General features: G+C 45.0%; 1 protein-coding gene across 2 annotated transcripts in view; it reads left to right on the forward strand.

Moving 5' to 3' along the window:
- The window catches only part of smo (smoothened, frizzled class receptor), a 119,042-nt gene that overhangs the window by 19,976 nt on the left and 72,533 nt on the right, over positions 1-26,533 (forward strand). For both annotated transcript variants that reach the window (XM_077660827.1, XM_077660828.1), the window contains exons 3-4: positions 17,966-18,175; positions 20,247-20,419. In XM_077660827.1, coding sequence (XP_077516953.1) covers positions 17,966-18,175; positions 20,247-20,419 — 383 coding nt within the window. The remainder of the gene's footprint in view (positions 1-17,965; positions 18,176-20,246; positions 20,420-26,533) is intronic.

Consider the following 26,533-nt stretch of genomic DNA (forward strand, 5'->3'; position numbering starts at 1 on the left):
TGTGTACCTGTGTGCCATAAGTGAACATCGGTTCTGCTTTGAATTGGCTGATGTGAGAGCAAGTGGTAGCCTTCCACCTTCGGAAATGTTACATAAGAAAACAAATTTTATTTTTCATTGGTTCAGAGTGTGTCTGTGAGCCATCCTCATTCCTTTCTCTAACCACTGCTATTTGCCTCGCAGGAGACTAGTAGGCAAAAAATGCCTAAATTGTAGCACTAGAGGAAGACAAGTTAAACTTCAGTTGTACCAAGCGTTATTGCACCCCACATAAATTATTGTAGTCTTGTCTGGAGCTCAACAACAAAAAGAATTATTGAAAAAATTCATGTGCTCCAGAAGAAAGTCTTGCGTTATGTGGCAAATGTTGGAAGGCACACATCTACAAACAACCTATTTCCGAAGTATGGGATCATTCGTTTTGTGCACAGTTATGAATATCAACTCTTAAGCTGCCTTTATTTTTCGTCCGTTGAATCTGCAAATTTTCTTAAAACTGTTGCAACATTGCAACAGTGAACAATAGATGTATTCACTAGAAACCCCCCCACACTGGCTAGTTCCCTATTTCCACACCCAAAACAAGTTTCAGTCATTAAAGCATAATGTTCCATAACTTCTAAACAAATATCCAAAGGAATTTTTTCCATCTAAGAAAGAATGTAAAAATTATTTCTGTAACCTCAACTGAACTCTTACGTGTCACCCTGATTTGATGTATCTTGCCTTGGTTTTAAACTGACTAATTTTCCTTTGACCGCATGTTTCCATATCATCTCATGATTTTCTTCTTTTTGTCTCACTGTTTGTTTCGTGTATATATGCGCTTTTGAGACCTGCTTTATAGCCCATATGTTTTCAGTGTGACCTTTGATGAGTGCGGTTTTCTTTCCTTTGTTGGTAATATGCGTCGACTGCTGTCTTGTAAAGTGGCCCCTGGGCCGTCGTCAAGTTGCTTAGTGCAACTTTTAGTCCAGGGGACCATTCAGAGTTTGTTTGTACCACTCTGAAAAATAAACGAATTGAATTGAATACTACATCTAATCTTATGAACCGACGGCAGCGATGCTGACACTATTTTACAGCTTGACTGTGAAGATTTGAACTTGTTGGAGAAAGGCATGAATAATGTTGGTCTAGAGATTGACACTGAACACCCAGAAAAACAAGGGCCTTCGAATCCCTTGAGTAAGCCCATTAGGTGACTCAGAGACAGGGTATATGGTTCACTCTGATAAGTACACTGGGAAGAAGACTGAAGGCACAAAGAAATTTCGATAGGCTGTGGCGTGTTCTCTTAGAGACAGAGTGAGCAGCAAGCAATCAGAGGTCCTGCGCAGACACAGAGACGTGTCACAACATGGATGCAGCCTGTAGACCCTGCACAAAAAAAAAAAAAAAAAATGGTGAAAGGTCATTGTGATGGTGCGCCGGGCTCAGGATCGCTCTATGTACTCGGTTTGACAGGCGGAGGGTAATGACACTCTCATGTTGTTCTGTGAATCTGGACCGAGGGCGAAGACGGAACTGCAGAGATGGCGGCTGCAGTGATGCGGCGCTACGCAGTGGAGGTTCGTTGTGGTGCTTTTTCTGATTGTCTATTCCCAGGTCTGACTTTAATCAGCTGAGCCCTGAGCAAAGAACAGACACCATGCACCACGAACATGTTCCTTTACTTCTGCACCTGTTATAATTTTTCACCACTTCTACTCCCTCTTCCAGCTCGCACTGGTGCCCTATCCACATCACCACAATGACTCGCTAGCATAGTGCAAGTTTTGCGAAGTCGAAGGTTTAAGTTTAGAAGTTCAATTAATTGTACAGTTTGTGGAGTGCACTTGTCCAAATTTTTCGGATTTTCTCAACCCAGCGCCAATGCCGGGTTTTCCTCTCAATGGGGTCCTCAACGCTATCGTGTTAAAACAGTAGTCGGCAACAATGACCCATGGTCTGTAGGGTCTTGTAATGGTCTGCTAGCTAATGAGAGCAGTAAACGAAAGCCACATTTTAATGTTTCACGCCATTGAAAAAGTCAGGGGAGCCAAATTACTTGCACTTGTAATTTTGTTTAGGTTACAAAAAAAAGCCTCATTGATGGTCTTCTTCTCTGTCACAGAGGAATATTGTGTGGCGGTCCTGAATATAGGTGCACCTTCACTCCAGACTGCAGTTGTTTCTGGCCATAAAACTTGGGGTATGCTGACTGCTTCAGCTTTGGAGTGAGAATACTTGCGTGAAAACGGTGATGACAAACAACATGCACACACAAAAAAAGGGGGAAGGAAGAAGATTTTAATGCTGCACTCTTCATATGTGTTCTTTTCTTGTCCTTGTCTTTTTCATGTATGGCCGACTAGCCCAGATTTCCGTTTTACTCATTTTCATGCAACTACATATTTTTTGAGAATGAAAGTATAGCTAGCTTGAGGACGCTTGTGGAGAAAGAAAAGCTGCAGTTTGCTACCAGTAGGAGATTGCCAAGATAATAAGCAGTGCATGTTCCCTCTAATCTCCAGAAACGAGTCTTGCCTGTATTTCGATGAAGACTCGCAGTTCCCAAGCCCCACGGGGTTTTAAAGTGATAGCTTTAAGGGTCCAGTTCTGCAGGAAATTTGGCAGCTTCCATTATGAACAAAGAAATTTGGATTGGTCGAAAAGGCGGCTACGTCACCCGTGAAGCGGCGAATTTGAAAAGTGATTAAATCTTTAGAAGTCTGGTCGTTAGAAGGTCGCAACGTGACTCAAACATTATTAGGACATCTAAGTATATAAACTAAATGAACTGCTCTGAAAACAAAGTTGGGGTAATTAGTTGAGATTCTCACCCGGCCATTAGGTTGCGAGTCAGACACGTTACCCAGAGGCCACGCAGGCACATTTGCATAGCTTGGTTAAAGTGGCGCTTTATATGTATGTCGTATGGTCTTTCACATAATATAGAAACTGTGCTCATGTCTTCATGGGCAAGAGCAGGAGGGTCTGCTATTGAGTACCTGACGTTGCATATATAATACAGAGCGCAGAAATAACGAAGTCAGCGGGACGGCGAAAAAATTCGTTATAAGCGGTAATTCGATATAAGAGACCACCCGACAAAATCTAAAGCAGTCGAGCTTTAATTGCGCCGCAAGGGCGAAGAAGTCAAAATACAATGTATTCAGTGAAGCAAAACTTTATTCAGGTGCAAAAAAGGCAGTGAGCTTTGGCTGTTTCAAGTACTTACCGTGCGCGTGCAACCCCTGCTCTAATCTGACCAAGCATTGCACGAGGTCGCAGTCGCCGCCCATGCATTCAACCTTCGTGGTATTTCGAATCGTGAGGGCAGTGGCTGCTTAAAGGGGGGGGGGGGGGGGTCATGTAACACTGCAAGAGTATCTCGCTGGAAAGCGCCACAAATGCCGTGACTCGAGTCTGAGGTTGTGTTTGATGATGAGAAAACGATTAGCCGCTCATTGTGGGTACGCAGCGCGATCGTGAAAACTCAAAGGTTTTGCAGTAGAGGCTTTGCATGACTGCTGGGCAATTTGTCCCCAAGGTGTGGAGCTGTGAAGATTGCAGAACAAGAGTTTTTTGGCGCACCGTTGTCGACACTGCTAATTCTATGGTTCGAGTGTCGGTGTTCGCGTAGTGTCATGTCCGCACCGTTGACAGATGTCTAGGAACAAAATTCAATGACCCTACCACGCATTTAGACCGTTTGACTAGTTGGGTGGCATGAATCGAGCATGACCGGCTCAAGAAAATCGCCGGCAAAACAACATGGTTGCGTTGACCTGCCATGTTGGCAGCCTGACTCGCCGCTGGCGACGCTCGGATTTCTCGTGTTTTTGGCAAGTTATCGGTCGATTTGCACCGTCAAAAGTTCAACGAAGCTAGGGGCGGGGTTTTATTGCAATGCAGGCCGATTATGGCAAGCAGGAAGCAAATTTCTAGACCGGCTTCCTCAAAGTCGTCTTCCCAATTTGTTAACGTATCTCCTCGCGTCGAACACGGCAAAGGGCGTGCGACCAGCAGTTGCTTCCAACCAGGCAGCAGCTCGACAACATCGTTGTTCACGCTTGCAAGCGCAACCTGCAGGTCACCTTCTCGTTTGAAGTGATAACTCTCGGGAATGACGTTTCTAGCTTTCGAGAGCTTCGTCTGCTTTGGCCGATGTGAAACGGTTAGGCTTAGCGACAACTACGGCAGCCAGGGAGCAGCTCAGTTCGTTGCCAAAAGCTCACCTCGCTCGCTGCTCGCAAGTGTGAATGGGCTCATGATCAGAGGGACACTTCTTTCGTGCTTTTTGGCACGTTTCAGCGCCAGAAGTGTTCTTTAGAGCGGTCAAATTTTGCTCACCGAGCGCATCCCATGGAATGCTACGGCGCAAGTCTACCCGCGGTCTTTTGGCCAATTTTCAGCATCCAAGAGACTGCGGTTTTTTGGCATCGTAAAGCGTCGCGAAAATTTTATTTTCATTTGGATTTAACATGCGCTAGACAAATGCGGTTGACAATGAATAAATTATTGACCTGGGCGGATGGGAACGGTTTCCATTTTTCCACACAGAAAACTGTGGCCATCTTTTTCTCGCTCAAAGGAAGCCTATAGGCTGACCCATTCATACACCTGAACGAAACACAGCTACCTGTAAAAAATTAGCACAAGTTTCTAGGCATAACCATTGACAAGAAACTCACTTTCCTGCCTCATATAAATGCACTGAAAAAAAAAAAAAAGTCTCCCAATCCCTTAACATACTCAAAGTACTGTCAGGAAAACATTGGGGAGCAGACAGGACATGTCTTATGCAAATTTACTGCTCTTTAGTGCGCTCTACCATGAATTGTGTCTATAGTGTATGGGTCAGCGAGACCGTCATATCTTAAACGACTGGATTCCGTACATAATTTAGGTTTGCATCTTTCTACTGGTGCTTACAGGACATCGATCAGAAGAATGATGCTCACGTGTTCCTACATTCTAAAAATCCGTCCACTACTTAAACACATCTGTCACCAAGTAGTCATAAAGTGCTCATTCAAAATACTCTTTAACAATAAACCGCAAGCTACCTGGTCACTGCTATTGCGATTTGGAGAGATGTGCCAGAACCTCGGCGTACTAGTAGAGATATTGCCAAACATTGTTCTAAGGCGAGGTCCACTGTTGCCATGATACAATTTTCCTGAAATGTATTATTTCACTCTTGCACAGTTTCGCAAAAAACAAATTCCAGAGCAAGCTATAATACAATAATTTCTGGCACTCGAGGAAAAATACAGTACTTTCACAGCTTATTATACAGATGGTTCAAAAACAGATGCTTAAGTTTGAAGCGCAGTAGTACAAGGAAGTTGGAATAGAATTGTAAGACTTCTACTGTGTGCATTGATCTTCACCGCCGAATGCTACGCCATCTGTGTAGCCATAGAAAAAATAATAAATGAGAACCTCGCCAATAGTATTATTCACAGACTCGCTAAGTGTACTTACAGCCCTTCATTCTGGAAATGCAGTAACTCCGCTGCTTGGCGACTTCGTACACAACATTACAACAGCCATAGCTCAAAGACAAAGCATAAGACTCTGCTGGGTACCTAGTCATGTTGGCATAAAGGGCAACAAAAGAGCAGATTTGTGCGCTGCTCAAGCTTGGGACAAGTAAATTAAATACTTAAATCTGCCCTATAAAGATTGCATGAAATTACTACATAGTAATGCAAGGAAAAAATAGCAGTCCTCTTGGAACAACAAAGTAAATAACAAGCTACCCTTAATTAAACCAGTTCTAGGTGAATGGAAGTCATGTGCGCAGCAGAAACGTTTCAAGGAAGCCATTATCTGCTGGCTTCCGTATAGGCCACACACACATTACACGCAGCTTTCTGCTAACTAAAGAAGACAAACCAGTTTGTACATGTGGAGATGAACTTAGTTAATCACATTTTATTTTCATGCTCGAAACTGGAAAAGCTAAGGAAAAAATGCTTTTCTTCGATTTATAAGCAATGCATCCCTTTTCACCTAGCACTGCTTTTAGGTGAAAACGCAATTGTGGACATCTCTGGTGTTTTTAGATTTTTAACAGAAGCAGATTTTCTTCAAAATATGTGCTTCATCCCAGTGCTTCACCTGATGCACCTGAGCCACTTTGTCATTCGTGAGAAAAAGCTGAGGTTTTTGTTTGAATTGGTTGGGAGGCTCCATTTCCTTGCCCAGCTAAGGACGGCTGATGAGGTTACCCGACTTCTTTTGCAACTTTTAATGTTAACCGTTTATAAATCTTGTTTCTGCTCACAATACTAGTTAACCCCGCAGGGGGGCGCCTGCAGCTTGCAGGCGTCGTGGCGGTGAGTGGCGACACTGCGGGTTCCCGAGCATCCGCAGGGACATCCCCGCAAGGGGATGATGGTGAACAGTGCATCACCACGGACCCGAGCACCCACGCTTCGCCGTGCGTGGCATCGTCATGTCCGGGGAAAAGGGGATCCTGGTGGTTGAGCCGACGCCGAGCGTTTGGACCTTTAAGGCCCCACGGCGGAAGCAACACACCACTTTGGCCCCAGCTTCACGTAGACGGCACCTCCGGCCTGACCCGACCGGGGGAAATCGGCAGTCGCCTTTTCCTATCCTCCCCTCTGTCTTTGACTTTCCTATCTCATTCTCACAACCCTCCTATCTCCTACTCACTTCTTAGTTTTTTTCACTGTTCATAGGCGGCGAGGGGTAACCTTGTGTGGCCAACCACCCTGAGTTGTGTCGTATTTGGTTATAGTTGAGGTGTACAGCTGGCGTGGGCAGGACTTGCGTTCAAGTTCCTGTCCCGTCCCCTTGTTGGACTCGATGGTGGGTGGCTGGCACCATGACTGAAAAACTTTATTTTTTATGGCTCCCCCCCCTTTCAAAACCCGATCGCTCTCTGAAGAGAGGGCGGAACGAAGCAGCAGACTTTTTTTTTCAAAAAAGAAACCGACATTGACATTCACCAAGTTCTGTTATCCACAGCGAAAGTAATGAAAAACAAGCACGAATAATTTCTCCGTTCCTTGTGTCTAAATGCCTAACAGATACCCTGGGCCCTGGCTACAGGGTGTCTAAAATGGCCAGCGGAGACTTATTGTTAGAACTCCTTGACAACATCCAGAACTCGAAAATCGCAAACATTGCATCCATCGGAGAAATCGCAGTTTCCATAACAGCGCACCGATCCCTAAACTCAGTCCGTGGTGTCATCTCTGAAAACGACTTCATACACCTAACCGAAAAAGAATTGCTGGAAGGCCTGTCTGACCAAAATGTCACAGATGTGTACAGAATCAAAATCCGGAAAGACAACAAAGAAATAGAGACAAAACACTTGGTCCTAACATTCAATACAAGTACATTACAAGAAACCATCGATGTAGGATACTTAAAAGTAAATGTCAGGCACTATATTCCAAACCCACGAAGATGCTTCAACTGTCAAAGGTTTGGCCACGGCTCACAGAGCTGCCGCGGCCGCAAAACGTGCGCAAAATGTGCTTCCAAGGATCACGTTTCTGAGGAATGTGACGCAGCCCTGCGCTGCGCTAACTGCGAAGGAGAACATGCTGCATACTCCAGGGCCTGTCCGTCCTGGAAGAAGAAAAAAGAGATTATCACGATAAAAACCAAGGAAAACATTTCATTTAGAGAAGCAAGAAGGTGATTTGCCGTTACCAACCAGTTCTCCTTCACAGCAAAATCCAGCTTTGCTGATGTGGCGCGCAGGGGCGGTGCACCACACAGCACCCCGGTCGCTGCCGAGGCCACTTCCATCGAGCCAATGGCAGGGCCATTCACGCCCCAGGCAGGGTCAGCGAAAGCTGCCCTGCCAGTGTCAAAGCAGGGAGCGCCGGTCCATGCGTCGGCATCCCGCAGGACTTCCCCCTACCGGGGGAGGACTGAAACCCACAAACCCGCGGCTTCCCCGCGGTCCTCCAGCGTCTCTCGTGAGGCGATAGATACAACTGCCACTCCGCCTGCTTTGCAGCGGCGGAACAGCTCTCTTGAACGAAAAAAAGACAGGCCGCTAATAACGGGCCCACTACCTAAGTAAATCCCCTTTCATTTCCTCTCAAAAACATAAACATGGCTTTTTTAATCCATTGGAATTGTAGAGGACTTATGCGGAATTACAGCGACATAACAAATATTTTAGGGTCAATGTTACCCACAGCTTTATGTCTTCAGGAGACCATTCTTGGTCCACAACATGTACATATCCTGAAACATTATAAAACTTTTAGACGCGATCGAGAGCAGGCAAATCGGCTATCGGGAGGTGTCGCGATAGTCGTTCAAAGCGGCTTCCCTGCTCAAGAAATTAAACTCAAAACAAAACTTGAGGCGGTTGCAGTCAGTATCGTAAGCTACAAAACACTAACAATCTGTTCCGTATACATTCCTCCACATTTTACGTTAACACTCCATGATCTACAGCAACTGATCAGAGAACTTCCGGAGCCATATCTGTTACTTGGGGATTTTAATGCTCACTCCTCCCTGTGGGGAAGCGAACGCTGTGACGCTAGAGGTCAAATAATCGAAGATTTTATCCTGACGAATAATGTATGTCTTTTAAATACGAAAAAGGCCACATACTGTTCCCCAACGTCTGGGAAAATGAGCAGTTTAGACCTGTCTTTTTGTTCACCTTCTGTTTTTAGCGATTTTAAGTGGGACGTTTTAGACAACCCGTTTGGGAGTGATCACCTACCAGTTTTGATAAGCCTATCATCCTCACCTGCAGTCATCCCAACCAAACCACGGCGATGGAAGCTACATTTAGCTGATTGGGCGTTGTTTAGTGAAAAGGCCAGATTAGAAGACATTTACTCAGAAACACTTAGCATAGATGAACTCAATGAAATTCTCACAAAGTGTATCATCGATGCTGCACGGCTAGCTATTCCCCTGTCCACAGGCGTGGTGCGCCAGAACCACAAGGTATGGTGGATGCGAGAATGTTGGGAAGCCAAAAATCAACAAAATAAGGCCTGGGGTGTATTTCGTAGGTATCCTACTCACGAAAATCTAATAGTTTTCAAAAAGGCAAAAGCTAAAGCCCGATATATACGGCGGAACGCGGAAAAAATGTCTTGACAAAATTATGTGTCGTCCATAAACAGCTCGGTAACCTCAAAAAAACTGTGGGAGCAGGTCAGAAAAGTAAATGGCAGCTATTCCCCATTCACCCTTCCTCTGCTGACGGATCCTGGAATTCAGACAAGTATTAAAGAACAAGCAGACATTTTGGGGAAACATTTTTTTATAGTTACTAGTTCTTCCCACTATACACAGTCATTCTTAAAATACAAAAACACAACTGAAAAACAAAGGCTCCCTACGGCAGGCAGCACAAACGAGCCTTACAATAATTTGATTACACTTTAAGAAATAGAGAGTACTGTCTATAGGTAAACAAACTGCACCAGGCCCCGACGAAATTCATTATGAAATGCTGTCCCATCTATCTGAGCAATCTGTAGAAGTTCTGTTAAAATTTTTTAACAAAATATGGGTAGTAGGGAAAATACCAGCTGCGTGGAAAAAAGCCGTTATTGTTCCATTTCTAAAACCAGGAAAGCCACCAACCTCCCCTAACAGTTACAGGCCTATAACCCTTACAAGCTGTCTTGCCAGATCTTTTGAGAGTGTTATAAATATTAGATTAATGTTTATTCTAGAATCCCGAGAGCTTCTTGATGTCCACCAATGTGGTTTTAAAAAAACATGTTCCACAGTCGACCATTTAGTCCGCCTGGAAAACGCAATCCGAGAGGCCTTTATACTCAGGCAACACTGCCTTTCAGTTTTTTTCGATATGGAGAAGGCATATGACACGACCAGGAGGTTCGGGATTTTTCGCGACCTGGCAGAGCTTGGTATCCGCGGGAGGATACTGAAATATTTGAGCGACTTTTTATCCAACCGTTCTTTCCAAGTTCGTCTCGGCGCAACCCTCTCAAATAATTTTACTCAGGAAAACGGCGTTCCTCAGGGATGCATTTTAAGTACTACATTGTTCATAGTAAAAATGATTTCTTTAACCAGTATAATTCCACAGTCCATTATGTACTCGGTCTACGTTGATGACCTTCAAATTGCATGCACATCTTCTAGCCTGGCAACTTGTGAGAGACAACTACAACTCACAATAAACAAATTAGCACTTTGGGCAGACAGAAATGGATTTAGGTTTTCTCCACAGAAAACTGTTGCGGTTCTTTTCTCGCTGCAGAGGGGACTGCAGATTGATCCCACCCTCCACTTGAACGACACCACACTTCCAGTAAAACAAGAACACAAATTTTTAGGCTTAACTTTTGACAAAAAGCTAACGTTTCTACCACATATAAACACCCTAAAAAAGAAAGCCGCCCAATCCCTGAATATACTCAAAGTACTCTCACTGAAGCGTTGGGGATCCGATAGGAGGTGCCTATTGCACATCTATCGCTCTCTAGTACGCTCTTCGTTAGACTATGGATCCATAGTGTATGGGTCTGCGAGGCCATCATACCTTAAAAAGCTAGATCCAGTACAAAACCTCGGGTTGCGCCTTTCAACTGGTGCTTACAGAACATCACCCATAAATAGCCTTCACGTAGAAGCAAACGAACCGACCCTCACCAACAGGAGAACAATGCTTACCTGTGCATACGTACTGAAAATAAGGTCGCTACCGAAACATCTTTGTTACACCATAGTTACAAAATGCCCATCCAGAACACTGTTCACCAACAAACCTCAAGCTGTAAAACCATTACTCCTCCGCTTTGAAGAAATATGCCAAGAAATAAACATACTAGATGCACTTCCTGATGTTGCCCAGAGACCCGATAGGTTGCCACCTTGGTACTTGTTTCCTGGTGTATGCGATTTCGCACTGACACACATTAAAAAAAGACATACCCCACTGGAATATATACAGCAAGAGTTTCTTGGAGTAAGTGAAAAATACAAGAATTCCACAGATTTCTACACAGATGGATCTAAGAGAGCACTCTATGTAGGGAGTGCGATAGTGCAAGGGAAATGGGAAAAAGTAGTCAGGCTGCCTCAGTGCGCCTCAGTCTTTACAGCAGAATGCTACGCCATTGCTCTAGCTGTAGAACAAATATTGAAGAAAAACATACAGAACAGTGTTATCTACAGTGACTCCCTCAGCGTAATTACAGCAATAAACCCCAGAAATGCAACCGAACCCTTAATAGGAAACATAATACATAATGTAATACGAGCTGACTCACAAGGACATACAATAAAGTTTCGCTGGGTTCCCAGTCACGTGGTCATCAGCGGAAATGAGAGGGCTGATGCAAGCGCCGCACTTGCCCTTAACGCAAAAATAAAACCAGTAAACATACCGCATAAGGACTTCATCAAGTTGGTCCAGAATAAATTGAGAGAAAAATGGCAGGCTTCTTGGGACAACGAGGTTAACAACAAGCTGCACTTTGTAAAACCTGTCCTGGGTGAATGGAAGACCTGTAGGCACCAGGAACGATTTATTGAAGTGATTTTATGTCGTCTCCGCATTGGACATACACACATTACACATAATTTCTTACTAATGAAACAAGACAAACCTCGTGAAAGATGTGGAGATGAACTAACAATAAACCATATTTTATTCTCTTGTGCAAAACTCGAAAAACTAAGAAATGAGCACTTTACAAAGTTTTATAATCAATACATTCCTTTACACCCAATGCTGCTTTTAGGTGAAAATGCCATTGTTAACATATCTTCCGTTTTTAGCTTTTTTAAAAGAAGCAGGTGTTCTTCAGAAACTGTAAACTTTGATCCACAGCTTTGCTTTATAATATGATGCATTTCAGCCATTTTCTCATTCCATGAGAAGAGGGCTGAGGTGGTTATTTGAATGGTTGGGAGCCTCAGGATCCTTGCCCAGCCAAGGATGGCTACTGAGGTTATCTGACCTTCTTGAAAGCGTTTATTTATAAAATTTCTTCTTTCTCTTATTACTACCAGAACGAAATAGCAATTTAAGTCCTCTACACAACCATGTTTCCTCCCACCTGCAGAAAACTGTTCATATACCTTGAGCCTGGCGCATGATAGCCTTAGCTGCTTATGTGCCATTAAACCCAACACAACACAACACAACACTCACAATACTAGTTACAAGGAAATAAATTTTTAAGCTTTCTACACCACCATATTTTTTCACATATTTGTAAAAATCTGCAGAAAACAATTTCTTACACCTTGAGCTTGGCGCATGATAGCCTAAGTTGCTTATGTGCTTTTAAACCCAACAAAACAAAACAAACAAATTTTCGTTTGGATTCTATCACGGGGGACACCAGCAATGCAATTGCAACCGATTCTAGCGCGCTTCCGTTCGCTCCGCTGTAAACAGCTGGGGGCACTCGGCACTCACTTGGTACTCGTTACTAGGCAGGTCACCAGTCGTAGGTTTGGTAGTCTTGTTGCCAGCTTTTGTGCCTGCATGAGACTAATTCGTCGGCGGCATTAATTTGGCACTGCATGCACAAAAGGGTCGCCGCGGTGGCGGCAATGCCTGTGTTCGCGGCTTCGCTCTAAGCGGGTCAAGTTCTTCGTGTACTTCGAGTAGTATGGCGTTTGCCTCTGGTCTGGAAGAAATTTCGAATAAAGCGATATTTCGAGTAAAGCGATTTCGTTATAACGAGGGATTACTGTGGCATAGCGTGCATATAACACATACCGCGGGAGTTGGGATAAGTGGTACTGCACTGTAACCAAAACGTAGCTTTTCCATGCAATTGCATATTCAGTATGGCCAGCCTACCTTTCAAAGTGCGCCTGACAATGCATGAGATGCACAACACTGCTATCACAGGCAACAAAGAAGTTTAATTAATCTTTTTGTCTAAGCATCGTAGTGAATGAAAGAACGATGTTATTTTAGTCTCGTGCTTCAATTTAACTGCATTGCTAATGGCTTCATCTTAAAAACAGTGAGGCACCTGAGCGCTTGCTCGCTGAGGTTTCTCCGAATGCAGTAGAGAGACAGTTTGTTGCAACAGTGGAGTGCATCTTTGCACGAAACTTCTGCTGCACTTTCAGTCACTTCGTCGGGCTCATCCTCGGACAGAGGCTCATCACAACCGCGCACCACTCCCACGATGTCTTCATCTGTGGCGGCTACCGCACACACAGCGTCTGTGGCGAAGGCAGCGAGCTTGTCCCGTGCCAGTCCTTGAAGCGCTGAATCCAACCGTTCAGTGGGTTGAAACCATCATGCCCCAAGAGGTTTGCTAAGCACCTGGCCTTGGCTTGCAATTTCGGGCCACTCACAGGAACACCCTAGGCTCGGACCTTGTGAAACCATTTAAACAAAGCAGCGTCAACATCTTCATACTTTGACGCAATTAAATCTTTATGCTTGCAAGCGACGTGGAGTCTTCCTGCAGCACTTGTTGCAACTTGTCGCTATTTTTCCAAATGGCGGACACAGTATTGTCGGCGACGCCATAGTTTTTTGCCTTTTTCAAACCGCATCTCGAAGTCCCTCACAATGCTCTGCTTGGTTTCGGGGGACAAAGCTTTCCTGCCTTTTGGAGGAGGAAGATAGCCGAGGCTGGTAGACTTGCTCACATTGTCAGCTGACTTGCCTAAGTTGTCAACTTTTCACCACACGCAATGACGCATATCCCTCTCACAGGCTCAAGCGTAACAAGATGCTGCCACTCATGTGCTTGTACGAGCAGTGCTTGCACGGTCATGTGCTCACCGCCACTCTAGCATGCTTCAGTCTGGCCGTGCCATCACGTGCTTTCAAGTTTTGTCCAATCAGTGTGCCCAACGTAGGCGCATTGGAGAGTGAGAGAAAAATGCCTGCTTTGCGACTTCTGTTTTTTTTTTCTCTATTCTCCTGCCTTCTGCCTTCCCTTGAACAATGCTGACAACCCTCCCCCATCCCGCCTGTTGCCTTTTTCTTTGCGCAATCTTGGAAGCACACTTGTCACGCCCACCGGTACCCACCGGACCCGCCCCGGTACGCGGGCCACCTGGCTTGCCAGAAACCACACCATATGCTGTCTCCGGTTACGCGCTGCCGCGTATTAAGCGGTACGCCAATACATTGAACTCTGTGGGAAGTGAATCGGTTGTCACAAAAAGCCGTATATAACGCGGTCCCGTATTATAAGCGGTTACCTTATAAATGCTCTGAGCTGTAATTTTAATTTCTGCCTGTATATCTACTTGAACTGCTAGCATTCTTCAAGTAATGCTCTTCTCCAACATATTTATCAATGCAAGGCCTAAGTAGAAGCTGCCAGAGATGCAGGGGGCCCGTGGAAAGACAAATTCGTGCAAAAACTAGCCTTAACGCAAAAAATACTAAAATTTACGTGGTAGTAATGCTGCATTCACAGATGATAGAGTAGTTTTTAATTTTGTACTCGAATTCCTGCATGCGCCTGTCTGTTAGCACATGGTTTTGCGGACCAAAGCACAGAGATATTATAATAATTATCTTAAATGAACTAATATATGAATAATTTTTTTTAATGAATTTCAGTTTTTTAAATTTTTGTGATCAAGGAGCCATTAATGACCGAGTCCTGGAAATTTATTACTTTCATCTGATGTTTTCAGTGCATGAGAATTAATGGGTTAACGCCGTTGCCTCATATCCCTAATGCCAGAGCTTAAAGGGCAACTCCAGTGTTTTTTCTTTTAATGCATTGAGTTGACAGTCGTTTCCAATTCTTTACATTCCCCTCTCTCTGGTACAAAAACCATTTCTCAAAGTACCGAGTAGAGGCATTTTAAAACAGCAGAAACCAGAGAAACTGAAACCAAAACTGGGTTTCAGCCAAAATATGACATTGCGACATGCCCACCTATTACGTCACGGGTACTGTCTCAAAACTTGTATGCACGTTGATTGCCAAATTGGTGGCTGTAAGCAACATTTTGGGTCATGATTTGTCTGACATAACCAAACACAAGCGTGAAATTTTGTGCTCCAGCAAACACAGCTCTGAGCATGAGATTCGCTCTGAGCATGCCAAGCTGTGACACCTCATATGCAAGGTTGCTTATAAAATCTGCTCGATTGAGGCCACGAATTGGAAAATTAAAAAAATTATTTGTGCTGGAACTAAACATCGGCCAACTGCGAAATTTGGTACATTTCACCAGAAATCTGCAGAGAACATATCCTTACCCTGAACGTTTGAGTGAAATTCAATGGAGGTACAAGAAAACGCTGGAGTTGCTTATTAAGTGTCCCCCAAATTTTCCATCAAGCCCAGTCAATGGCCTCTGGTGTCATGGGAATATGAACTATGATAAGCTGTTGGATTTGGCAAGTTGTTGGGTGTTAGCTCAGAAAAGTCCCTTGAACTTGGGTGCATGTGTGAAGGAGCTCATGGAGTGTGCATGGCAGTGAAAGAGCTTTTGAAGCTAAAGATGTGCAGAGCAGAAGGTAGGGGAGGAATAATCACCTGTTTTGTTGGAACTGGAGCAATCCAGAACAGAACATTCATCCCTGAAAATTGGCAGCTCTGTTTGATGGCAAGAGAGGTAGTTGAGAGAAAACTGACGCCAACCAATTTTTTTAACTTTACCAAACATTACGGGACCAGCTCGGTCCCTTCTTCAGGGGTGACTTAGTGTGCCAGCAGCAGCAGCAGGTTGCCGCCTTCGCTCTCCCGTTGTTAGCACGTGGCGCAGTCCACTAACGTATGCTGAGGGGAGCATTCCTGGAGTCCTATTCATCGCCTCCTTTGTTAGCCGGATGTGCCAGGACTCCACATGTCGCCTCTTGAACAGGTTTGGTTCCACGGTCAAGACGCTCACCTCCTCGAAGGCTATCCGGTGGTCGGCGCGCTCGCAGTGTTCGGCGAGGGGGTTGGACTCCGAATTCATTAGCCGGATGTCATTTTTGTGTTCTTATTCTTTGGTGGAGGTGTTTTGTTGCACCGATGTATGAAGCCGGGCACTCTGAGCATGGGATTTTGTAGACGACACCCGGTTGTTTTTCTCTGGGGACACGGTCTTTCGGTCATGGTAAGAAGCGGCTTATTGTTGAAACAGGTTTGTGAGCACGTGGATTCCATGTTTTCCGAGAATGCGTGCGAGTGCCGCGCTGGTTCCCCTCGCATATGGAAGGACAACGTGCTCGCGTTTCGTTGTTTCATTGTTGGCTGGTCCCCCTGTCCTCCGAGCTTGACAGCGACCAACGCGTTGAATAAAGCCACGTGTGTAGCCATTCTTTTGTAGGTCGACGAGAACGGTGGCGTTTTCTGCTTTATTTCTCCGCTTCAGAGGAGCAGATTGACTTTGCTCTTCTCAGGAGACCACGGCAAACGTTGGGTGTGGCGTTTACATGGATTTTTATGTTAAATATTTCCTTAGGGAAAACAGGCTGGGGCCCATACATAGCACACACATTTATATGATACTTTTGGCATTTAGGAGGGCTGTTAATCCCTAGCATTGTGGTAATGGGGACTGGTTGGTTGCACACACAATTCTAGGGCGCACACATTTTTGGCATGCACTACTTAACCATTTAACAGCCAACACTTCTGGCCAGGGTGGGCACCAGAATAGTCCTTGAAATTTAGAGCTATCAGTTAGACCATTCACAGCTTAACGGACATGGCAGGCACTGTTCTTCCGGACTAAAACAAGCCTTATTGTTTGTACCATGAATGTCACATCAGCTTGGTGGAAAGTCACGAAATACTGTGGGAATAGTATTGCAGAAAAGTCCCTAAAACTCTAAAGATAGAAATGCATGAGGTGGTCATCCATGCCAGAATGGTAAAGATGCAACTTTCCACATGTGTACCCAACTTTCCATTTGTGTGATAGCGTTACACATATGGTTTCACTATAGGTTATCACATACGGCGTTTCGTGCTGCTTGGACCAGACCTTTTTCTTCTCCTTTTTGATAACCCTTCTTGTATGTCTGCACATGTGCAGTATTATACGACTAGAATTTATTGAAATTTTAAACGCAATAGCCAGGAAATGGTATTATCCTGGAATGTATTGAGCGTGAGCAAAATAGTGTAACTCTACGGCACATTTTTAATGCTTGGGATTTCAAGCGTGTGAACCAGAAAATCATGTCAACCGGGAACATATCAACGAGATTTTGCTTTTTTTGTTGTACTGTGCTCAGAAACACATTGCAACTGTTTCTGAAACTTTTCCCACCAACTTGCTACTCTGCCCCAGATTTTAAAAATAAAATTCAAGGAAATGAATTGTGCCCCGCCGCGGTGGCTCAGTGGTTAGGGCGCTCGACTACTGATCCGGAGTTCCCGGGTTCGAACCCGACCGTGGCGGCTGCGTTTTTATGGAGGAAAAACGCTAAGGCGCCCGTGTGCGTGCTGTGCGATGTCAGTGCAAAGATCCCCAGGTGGTCGAAATTATTCCGGAGCCCTCCACTACGGCACCTCTCTCTTCCTTTCTTCTTTCACTCCCTCCTTTACCCTTCCCTTATGGCGGTTCAGGTGTCCAAGGATATATGAGACAGATACTGCGCCATTTCCTTTCCCCCCAAAACCAGTTATTATTATTATTAAATGAATTGTAATTAGTCACACTACTGGCATTGATTGTTACATAAATAATGGACTTCAGTTGGATTAGCAAGTTTACTTGTAGTGTTGTGATCATCAGGGAAGGCAGTGTTTGGCATCTGTAGTTCATTGGTGAGCTGGCTGAATTATGTAGGCCGCCTGTACAATCTAATCAACAATCTTGGATTACCTAGAAGGCCTGGAAAGTTTCTTTTTTTCTTCTTCCCTCTTCTTTCTTTGCTCTCTGTATTTTCTGTGGGTTTTCTTTTCTGTGTACATACTCAGTTGCGAACACCTCGACTCTTCTTACGTATCGACTGCCCCATGCACCTCTGCCTTGCCTAGCGTATGTCTAGCCTTGAAGCAGACTGCCATGTTATGCTCCCTTCGGTACGCAGGACAGCATGCGCGAGATCAAGTTCAACACGTCTGGGCGGTGTGCAGCGCCCCTGGTGGGGACGCCTCGTGAGACTAGCTGGTACCCCGAGGTGGAGGGCTGTGGCATTGGCTGCCGCCACCCACTGCTTACCGAGGACGAGCGCACCAGCATGCGCACCTTTGTGGGTGTCATCGTCTCCCTGGCCACCGTGGCCTGCCTCTTCGCCGTGGTGAGTCACCAGGGCCTTCTTTGAGATGCCTCCAGGTACCTTTACAAGTGGCTCCATAAAACAAGTCCGAATACTTTAACGTTGCTGGATAATTTGGTTTTGGAAATGGAATTCAGGGCAATATGTAAGAATTTATTGGCAGTACATTGGGGTATGATGATAAATCAGATCATATTAGCATAAGTGTAATAAAACAGGGCATATCAGATTGCATTTATGTAGGAAAAAGTTGCTAATTGTTATAGTAAAACCATGTTGAAGGACTACAGACACCAACTTTTAGTTGCATGTTTCCTTCTTTCAAATGATGCATTAGACATTAGAATATATGGAACACCGTGCGGTATTCTCCTGTGACCACTGAATAATTTATTATTAAATTTCTTCTTTTATGCTGTTACGGTTTCATCAACCCAACATTGACCGTGGCGTGTAGTTGTTCTTTAGATCACATGAGGCACAAAAACAAATTGCAGTGCAATCGGTAATATGTCATTCGTTGCCATTTCAGCTCGTGAAGTAGGGTGGTTTAAGTGTTATAGTGAATTAAAACTACGCGTCAGTGCTCATATTGCAGTTTTTGTCGTACCTCATGTGACCTAATGGCCAACTGCACATCACAGCCATCATTTGGTTGATGAAACCAAAACAGCATTGAGAAGAAATTCAATTATAAACTCTTTTGTGGTTGTAGGCGAATATCATGGGGTGATCATGTATATTAATGTCTAATGCATCATTTGAAATAAGGAAACACTCAAACAAAAATTTGGTGCCCGTAGTCCTTTAATTTGGCGCCGGTGAACTTTGGAATTCGGATAATTTGAACTGTGCGGGCTTCATGTGCGTGGCCTCCGGCCGATGTCATTGTGTGTTTATGGCACCGGACGCTAGTTATCTGAACGCAGCTGAGCTCACACCAGTTAATTCAGACTGGCACTTGATAGGGTGACTGTGTCTAGGTAAGCTTGAATTGTATGTGCAGCCTTGCCCGCGCACCTTTGATCTGTATACAATGCCAGGCATGACGACCTTCAGGGCTTACTGTCCCCGAAAATGTCCAGCCTCATAGGTAGTTTCAGTTTTGCGTTTTCAAGCTTTGCACGGGCCTGCAGCTGTGGCAGCTATCGGCCACTATGATCAAAACTGCATGCTGTTTTGAGGACTGAATAACACGTCACTGCTTTTCATTTTTGGCGGCAGCTTGCTGTTCTGGCTCCAGCACACTACCCTTTCATCCATCTGCATGGTTCTTTTTTTCACAGTGCCGAAACTGGAATTTTTATGGAGTTTCAGGGAACTTGGATGGAGTTCTCATGCTGCTACACTGAAAAAGGGTTTAGGGATTTTTTTGGGCCTAATTGAGGAAGTTTTCGGTTCCGGCATGGAACATCACCGCTGTTGGCAGTTAGTGTGCTGGAGCCTTCTCACCTGCGATGACCCCGCCCGCGAGGAGGCTTTACTGCTGCCACACACACTGTGAAGGAAGCCATGGAGGCCCTTACCATCTTGGAGCAGTTCTGCTTCCACATTCTCAACAATATGCACGCAAAAAAGCCTTTAACGGAGCTGCGAAAAGTTGTAATAGCTGCACAGTTTGTCTCGGAGGCAGACAACCATGGCCCACGTTTTCGCAAATTAAATCTGATATGGTACAGAAGGTTTTTACCATTTCTTGGGAGAGCTGTCCATTACTGTAATTGGAACTTTTCCCAATATCCGAATTACAAGTTTTTACTATACTTTTCTCGGGTACGGTAAAACAAACTGCTGTGAACTCTTTCTGAGATAAACTCACTTAAGACAGATTTATGGATATGGCAAACAATGTCAGTCTGTTTGGTTCAACTCTCGCAGACACAGTGTAAAAAAAAAAAAATCCGCTTGAAATGAACTGTATCGCTTGTCGCGCAGTTGAGATGAACATTTCTAGCAACCACAAACTACAGACTCCATGGAGCTTGACTGCTTTCACCTCTCCTTCTAGCCAACATAACCATGCCAGGAATATGGTTGAATTATGAAGAGTGGCTACTGCCAAAGCGCCCCCTCTGCCTTTTACTTTATGCAGCTGACATTCCTGATCGGGTGGCGTGAGTCACGGCAGTACCCCAACGTGATGGTGTTCTACATGAACCTGTGCCTGCTGTTCATGTGCATTGGCTGGCTTGCCCAATTTCTGCCCGGTGCCCGCGAAGACATCATCTGCCGCCGGGACAGGACACTGCGCAGTGGGGAGCCTAGGTATTATCTGGGGTCGTTGATCCAGCATGGAAGTGCCACTGGCATTGTAATCCATAGAAATATTGTGTATTGCCGCATATAAGTTGACTCCTATACTATAACTATAAGTCGTTCCCCAACCCCACTCTCCCAACTCGCAGCCTTCACAGGCCCAAAAAATTGGCCAAACTAGACAATGGCCCAGTTGAACAATCGGCTTGAGTCGGCGGCTGGGCGGCACAGCTGCATTGCGCTGATGCTTCCTACGTGCTCGCTCCAGCGCGGCCCTCCTAGTACGAGCCTCCTCTGAGGTGGCAGTTTCGGAAGGTGAAGGTTCGTCCTTCAGGCATTGTCGCCGACGCCGCTCTTGCTCCTTTGAGGTCTTCTTCACGCGCCGTTCCTTGGTCTAGCTACTCTGCTGATCGGCCTTTCGCACGGCAACGAGCACAACTGGGCTTTGTCAGCAGTGAGCCTCGCAAGTGCGACGATCGTCCTCCACTTCACCCATAGCTGCATTGCATGGCAGCTGCTGTGCCATCAGTGCGAGAGGGTTTTTCAGTTTATTTTGTTTCTCCGGTTGCCCACAGAGGAAATCTTAACTTCCTTCTCCCCGAGCACTTCATTTCTGAGCTGCAGCAGCTCGAAAACGAAATGAACTGATTAGAGCCGCATTAGACCAATTAGATGGCCTTCACGGCTCCAACAACGAGTGGCAGGTGGCATTGTTGCGCACACTTGAGAGTCGTATCTTCCTATTTCTGTCTCGGCAACAGCCTCCCTTCATTTTCTGCCCCTTGTAGTCTTTCTGCCTCGGCCGTCTTCTTGATTTCTTCCTTCTTTCCTTCTTTCTCTTCTGGCGAGCGTTTTTTTTTTTTTCGCTTCTTTCAAACCCTGTCGGCAACTGCATTTCAGTTTTCTCCTCCCATCCTTCCTTCTTTCGGCCGTCGTTGCCTCTCCATTAGTTATCTCATCTTTCTCTCCTGGTCTCATCGATCGTTGACCTTGGATGGCTTCTCCGTGTAAAGGCTCGGGATGTGCTTCATATAACAGCTCACGCCACAAAAAAAAAAAGTGGACTCCAAGTATAAGTAGGCGAATACTCCCTCCGTCTTGCTCCGCTCCGTCGTCGCACGTGCAATCCATATCACAAGTTGTTTGCAGCGCTGTGAAGGCTGCGGCCATCTGAGCCAATTATAATGACGAGCGCCGCAAAACATGTTCCTCCATGCCCTTCATCCCATAACTGATGGCTTCATTCCTGGCAAGGAAAGAGCACTTGTTTCCATGCTGCTGCGTGCAAGAGACTTGACAGACACAAGAGACGCCATGCTTACGAATTTTCCCCACAGGGGGGCGTCTGCAACTTGCAGGCGTTGGTGAGTGGCGACACCACGTGTTCCAGAGCATCCGCAGGGACATCCCCGCAGGGGGATGATGGTGAACAGTGCATCACCACGGACCCGAGCACCCGCGCCTCGCCGTGCGTGGCATCGCCGTGTCCGGGGAAAAGGGGATCCTGGTGGTTGAGCCGATGCCGAGCGTTTGGACCTTTAAGGCCCCTCGGCGGAGGCAACACACCACTTTGGCCCCAGCTTCCTGTAGACGGCACCTCCGGCCTGACCCGACCGGGGGAAATCGGCAGTCGCCTTTTCCTGTCCTCCTCTACATCTTTTACTTTCCTATCTTCTTTCTGACTACTGTCCTGTCTCATCGTCGTTTCTTGGTTTTTTCATTTCCTCATGGGCGGCTAGGGTTAACCTTGTGTGGCGAACTGCCCTGGGTTTCGTCATATTTGGTTATAGTTGAGGTGTACAGCTGGCGTGGGCAGGACTTGCGTTCAAGTTCCTGTCCCGTCCCCTTGTTGGGCTCCGTGGTGGGTGGCTGGCACCGTGGCCGAAAAACTACATTTTTTTATGGCTCCCCTCCATTCCCAACCTGATCACTCTCTAAAAAGAGGGCGGAACGATGAAGATTTTTTTCAAAAAAGAAAAGTGTCATTCCCAAAATTTCATGTCATTCACAGCAAAGCTGAAGAATAACAAGCAAGACTGATTTCCTCATTCTTGGTAGCAAAGTGCCTGACAGATACCTTGGGGTTTGGGTACAAGGTATCAAAAATGGCTAGTGGCGACTTACTGCTCAAAATACGTGACACCGTCCAGCACTCGAAACATTGTATCGATAGGGGAGATTCCTGTCTCCATCATGTCACACCGGTCTTTGAACACAGTCCAAGGTGTCATATCAGAAATTGATTTTGTTCACCTCTCTGAAAAAGAAATGCTTGAAGGCCTTGCCGACCAAGATGTCATAAATGTTCAGCGGATAAAGATCCGGAAGGATAACAAGGAAATAGATACGAAACACATGATCCTCACTTTCAACACCAGCACACTACCTGAAAGCATTGAAGTCGGGTACCTGAAAATAAATGTAAGGCCATATATACCCAACCCACGCAGATGTTTCAATTGCCAGAGGTTCGGCCACGGCTCACAGAGTTGTCGCGGCCGCAAAACTTGCGCGAAATGTTCCTCGAAGGACCACCAGTCAGATGAATGTGTTGCTGCCCCGCGGTGCACAAATTGTGAGGGAGACCATGCTGCATACTCCACGGCTTGTCCGTCCTCGAAAAAAGAAAAAAATAATTACTCTGAAAACCACTGAAAACATTTCTTTCAAGGAAGCAAGAAGGCGATACGCCGAAACAAACCGATTCTCCTTCACTGCGAAGACAACCTTCACCGATGTGGTGCGTGGGCGCGGCCTCTGCTGAGGCGCCTCTGTGGCCTCAGCAGCGTCTCTGCTGAGGCGATGGACATGACCCAGGGCAGCCCCGTGCTGTCCACATCGGACGGACGGCGGAGGTCTTTGGATTGATCAAAAAAATGTGAGGCTCCAGTCAAGGGGCCAAATCAAAGTTAATCTAATTTTATCTGCACACACGCACACAACATTAAGATGGCTTTTATAATACACTGGAACTGCAGAGGTCTCGTAAATAACTATGACATGAAAGACATTTTAAACACAATTTCTCCTATTGCTTTATGTGTGCAGGAAACCAATCTAGGCCCTCAGCACACAAAGGTGCTAAAGAAGTACACTGTCTTCCGCCGTGACCGAGAGGGGGCGAGCAGACTCTCGGGAGGCGTAGGAATCATTGTGCAACGTGGTGTAGCAGCTAGTGAGATCAAACTCAAAACTAGGTTTGAAGCCGTAGCAGCCACCGTGGTTGGTTACAAAACCATTACAATTTGTAGCGTATATCTTCAACCACATCTCGAAGTAAGACAGCATGAATTAGAGATAGAGAGCCTTTTACAACAGTTACTGGAGCCATACTTGATAGTTGGCGATTTTAATGCACAATCTTGTTTCTGGGGTAGTGAGAAAACCGATAGCAGAGGTCAGGTTATTGAGGATTTTATACTATCCAACAATATTTGTTTATTGAACACCGGTAAACCTACTTATTGCTCCTCTAGTTCAGGAAAAATGAGTGTTTTAGATTTGTCTTTTAGCTCTCCTTCAGTTTTTAACGATTTTAAATGGGATGTCTTAGACAATCCATACAGAAGCGATCATCTCCCTGTTAAAATCTGCCTGTCATCCCCACCATCAGTCACCCAGACAAAACCACGGTGTTGGAAGCTCAATTTAGCAGACTGGCAGCTGTTTAGAACAGCAGCCACGTTAGAAAATATTACGTTAGAAAATCTTAATGTAAATGAAATAAATGAAAAGTTCACAAATTGCATTCTTTCTGCCGCATGCTTGGCTATCCCCCAATCTTCAAGAATGGTACAACGCAACCATAAAATGTGGTGGACACGAGATTGCAAAAAAGGAAAAAAACAACAGAATAAAGCTTGGGGTATATTTCGCCGATACCCCACACAGGAGAACCTTATAAACTTTAAAAAAGCAAGAGCAAAAGTGCGGTACATACGTCGAAATGCCGAAAAACCATCCTGGCAGCGTTTCATTTCCTTGATAAACAGCCAAGTCTCTTCGAAAAAAATGTGGGAGGCAGTACACAAAATGGATGGTCGCTACTTTTCATTCACAGTTCCTCTTCTGACAGCCCCCGGTGTACAGACAAATATAGAAGAACAAGCAGACATATTAGGTGAACATTTTTCTACTGTATCTAGTTCCTCTAACTATACAGAATCATTTTTAAAATATAAAAACACAGCCGAAAAAGAGACTTCCGATAAAGGGCAGTGCTCACGAAGCATATAATAGCCCATTTACACTACAAGAAATTAACAGTGTACTTTCTTCGGGTAAACAGACTGCACCAGGACCAGATGAAGTCCATTACGAAATGCTTGCCCACTTGTCCGAGCATGCTGTAGACTCGCTTCTGAAATTTGTTAACAAAATATAGTTATCAGGAGAGATTCCAGAGGCATGGAAAAAAGCCTATTGTACCGTTGTTGAAGCCGGGAAAAGTACCTACCTCCCCTGGCAATTACAGACCTATTGCCCTAACAAGCGTACTTGCCAAATCCTTCGAAAGCGTCCTTAACATTAGATTAATGTTTATATTACAATCCCGTGATCTTCTTGTCATCCATCAGTGTGGGTTTAAAAAGGCGTGCTCTACCACCGACCATCTAGTCCGCCTAGAGAACACAGTCCAAGAAGCATTTATACACAAGCAACACTGCCTTGCGGTCTTTTTCGATTTAGAGAAAGCCTATGACACCACATGGAGGTTTGGCATACTGCGGGACCTTGGAGACCTCGGAATCCGTGGTAGAATGCTAAAATGCTTGAGTGACTTTTTGACCAACCGTTCATTTCAAGTACGCCTGGGTGCCACTCTTTCTAAGAATTTCATTCAAGAGAACGGCATGCCTCAGGGGTGCATTTTAAGCACCACACTTTTTGTAGTAAAAATGAATTCCCTAGCAAAAATAATCCCAAAGTCTATCATGTATTCTGTCTATGTCGACGATCTCCAGATTGCTTGCACACATCCTCTAGCGTTACATCGTGTGAGAGGCAAATACAGATGACAGTAAATAAACTAACAACATGGGCAGACAAAAACGGTTTCAAGTTTTCTGCGCAAAAGTCAGTAGGTGTTCTTTTTTCGCTTAGAAGAGGACTGCACACTGATCCCTCCCTGTATTTAAATGAAGTCGCACTACCAATTAAAGATGAGCACAAATTTCTAGGAATGACTTATGACAAAAAGCTCACATTCCTACCACACATAAACCTACTCAAAAATAAAGCTTCTAAATCTCTGAATATACTAAACGTACTTTCACGAAAACATTGGGGTTCGGATAGGACTTGTCTTTTACAGATTCATCGCTCTGTAGTACGTTGTACATTAGATTACGGATGCATATTTTATGGATCAGCGAGGCAATTGTGCCTTAAACGGCTTTACCCAGTACACAATTTAGGCTTGCGTCTTTCCACCGGTGCATACAGGACGTCACCGATAAACAGTCTTTATGTGGAAACCAACGAACCATCACTTACAGAGAGAAGAACCATGCTCACATGCTCGTACGTTTTCAAAATTCGTTCACTACCTAAACATATCAGTCACCAAATAGTCACAAAGTGCCCATCTAGAACACTATTTAACAACAAATCATTAGCTATAAGGCCACTTCTCCTGCATTTTGAAGATATGTGCAAAAACCTCGGCGTAATGGATGCATTACCTGGCGTTGCTCGAAGACGTGGTCCACTGTCTCCATGGTTCAATTTTCCTGCAATCTGTGACCTCACTCTTGCACAGTTCCGTAAAAAGCGAACTCCACAGCAACATATAATACAAGAATTCCGCGCCCTTGAAGAAAAATACAGTAGTTTTACAGAATTTTATACTGATGGATCAAACACAGATAGTTGTGTAGGAAGCGCAGTGGTGCGAGGAAATTCGGAGCAAATAGTAAGACTACCACAGTGTTCCTCCATCTTCACCGCGAAGTGCTACGCAGTATGTATGACCATAGAAAAAATACTAAGTGAGAACCTCAAAAATGCTGTTATTTACACAGACTCCTTAAGTGTACTTAGAGCTCTCCATTCTAAAAATGCAAGCTCCCCTCTGCTTGGTGACATCATACACAACATAGTAACTGCCACAGCGCAAGGACA

This window comes from Amblyomma americanum, chromosome 4 (assembly GCF_052857255.1).
Source record: "Amblyomma americanum isolate KBUSLIRL-KWMA chromosome 4, ASM5285725v1, whole genome shotgun sequence".
NCBI lineage: Eukaryota > Metazoa > Arthropoda > Arachnida > Ixodida > Ixodidae > Amblyomma > Amblyomma americanum.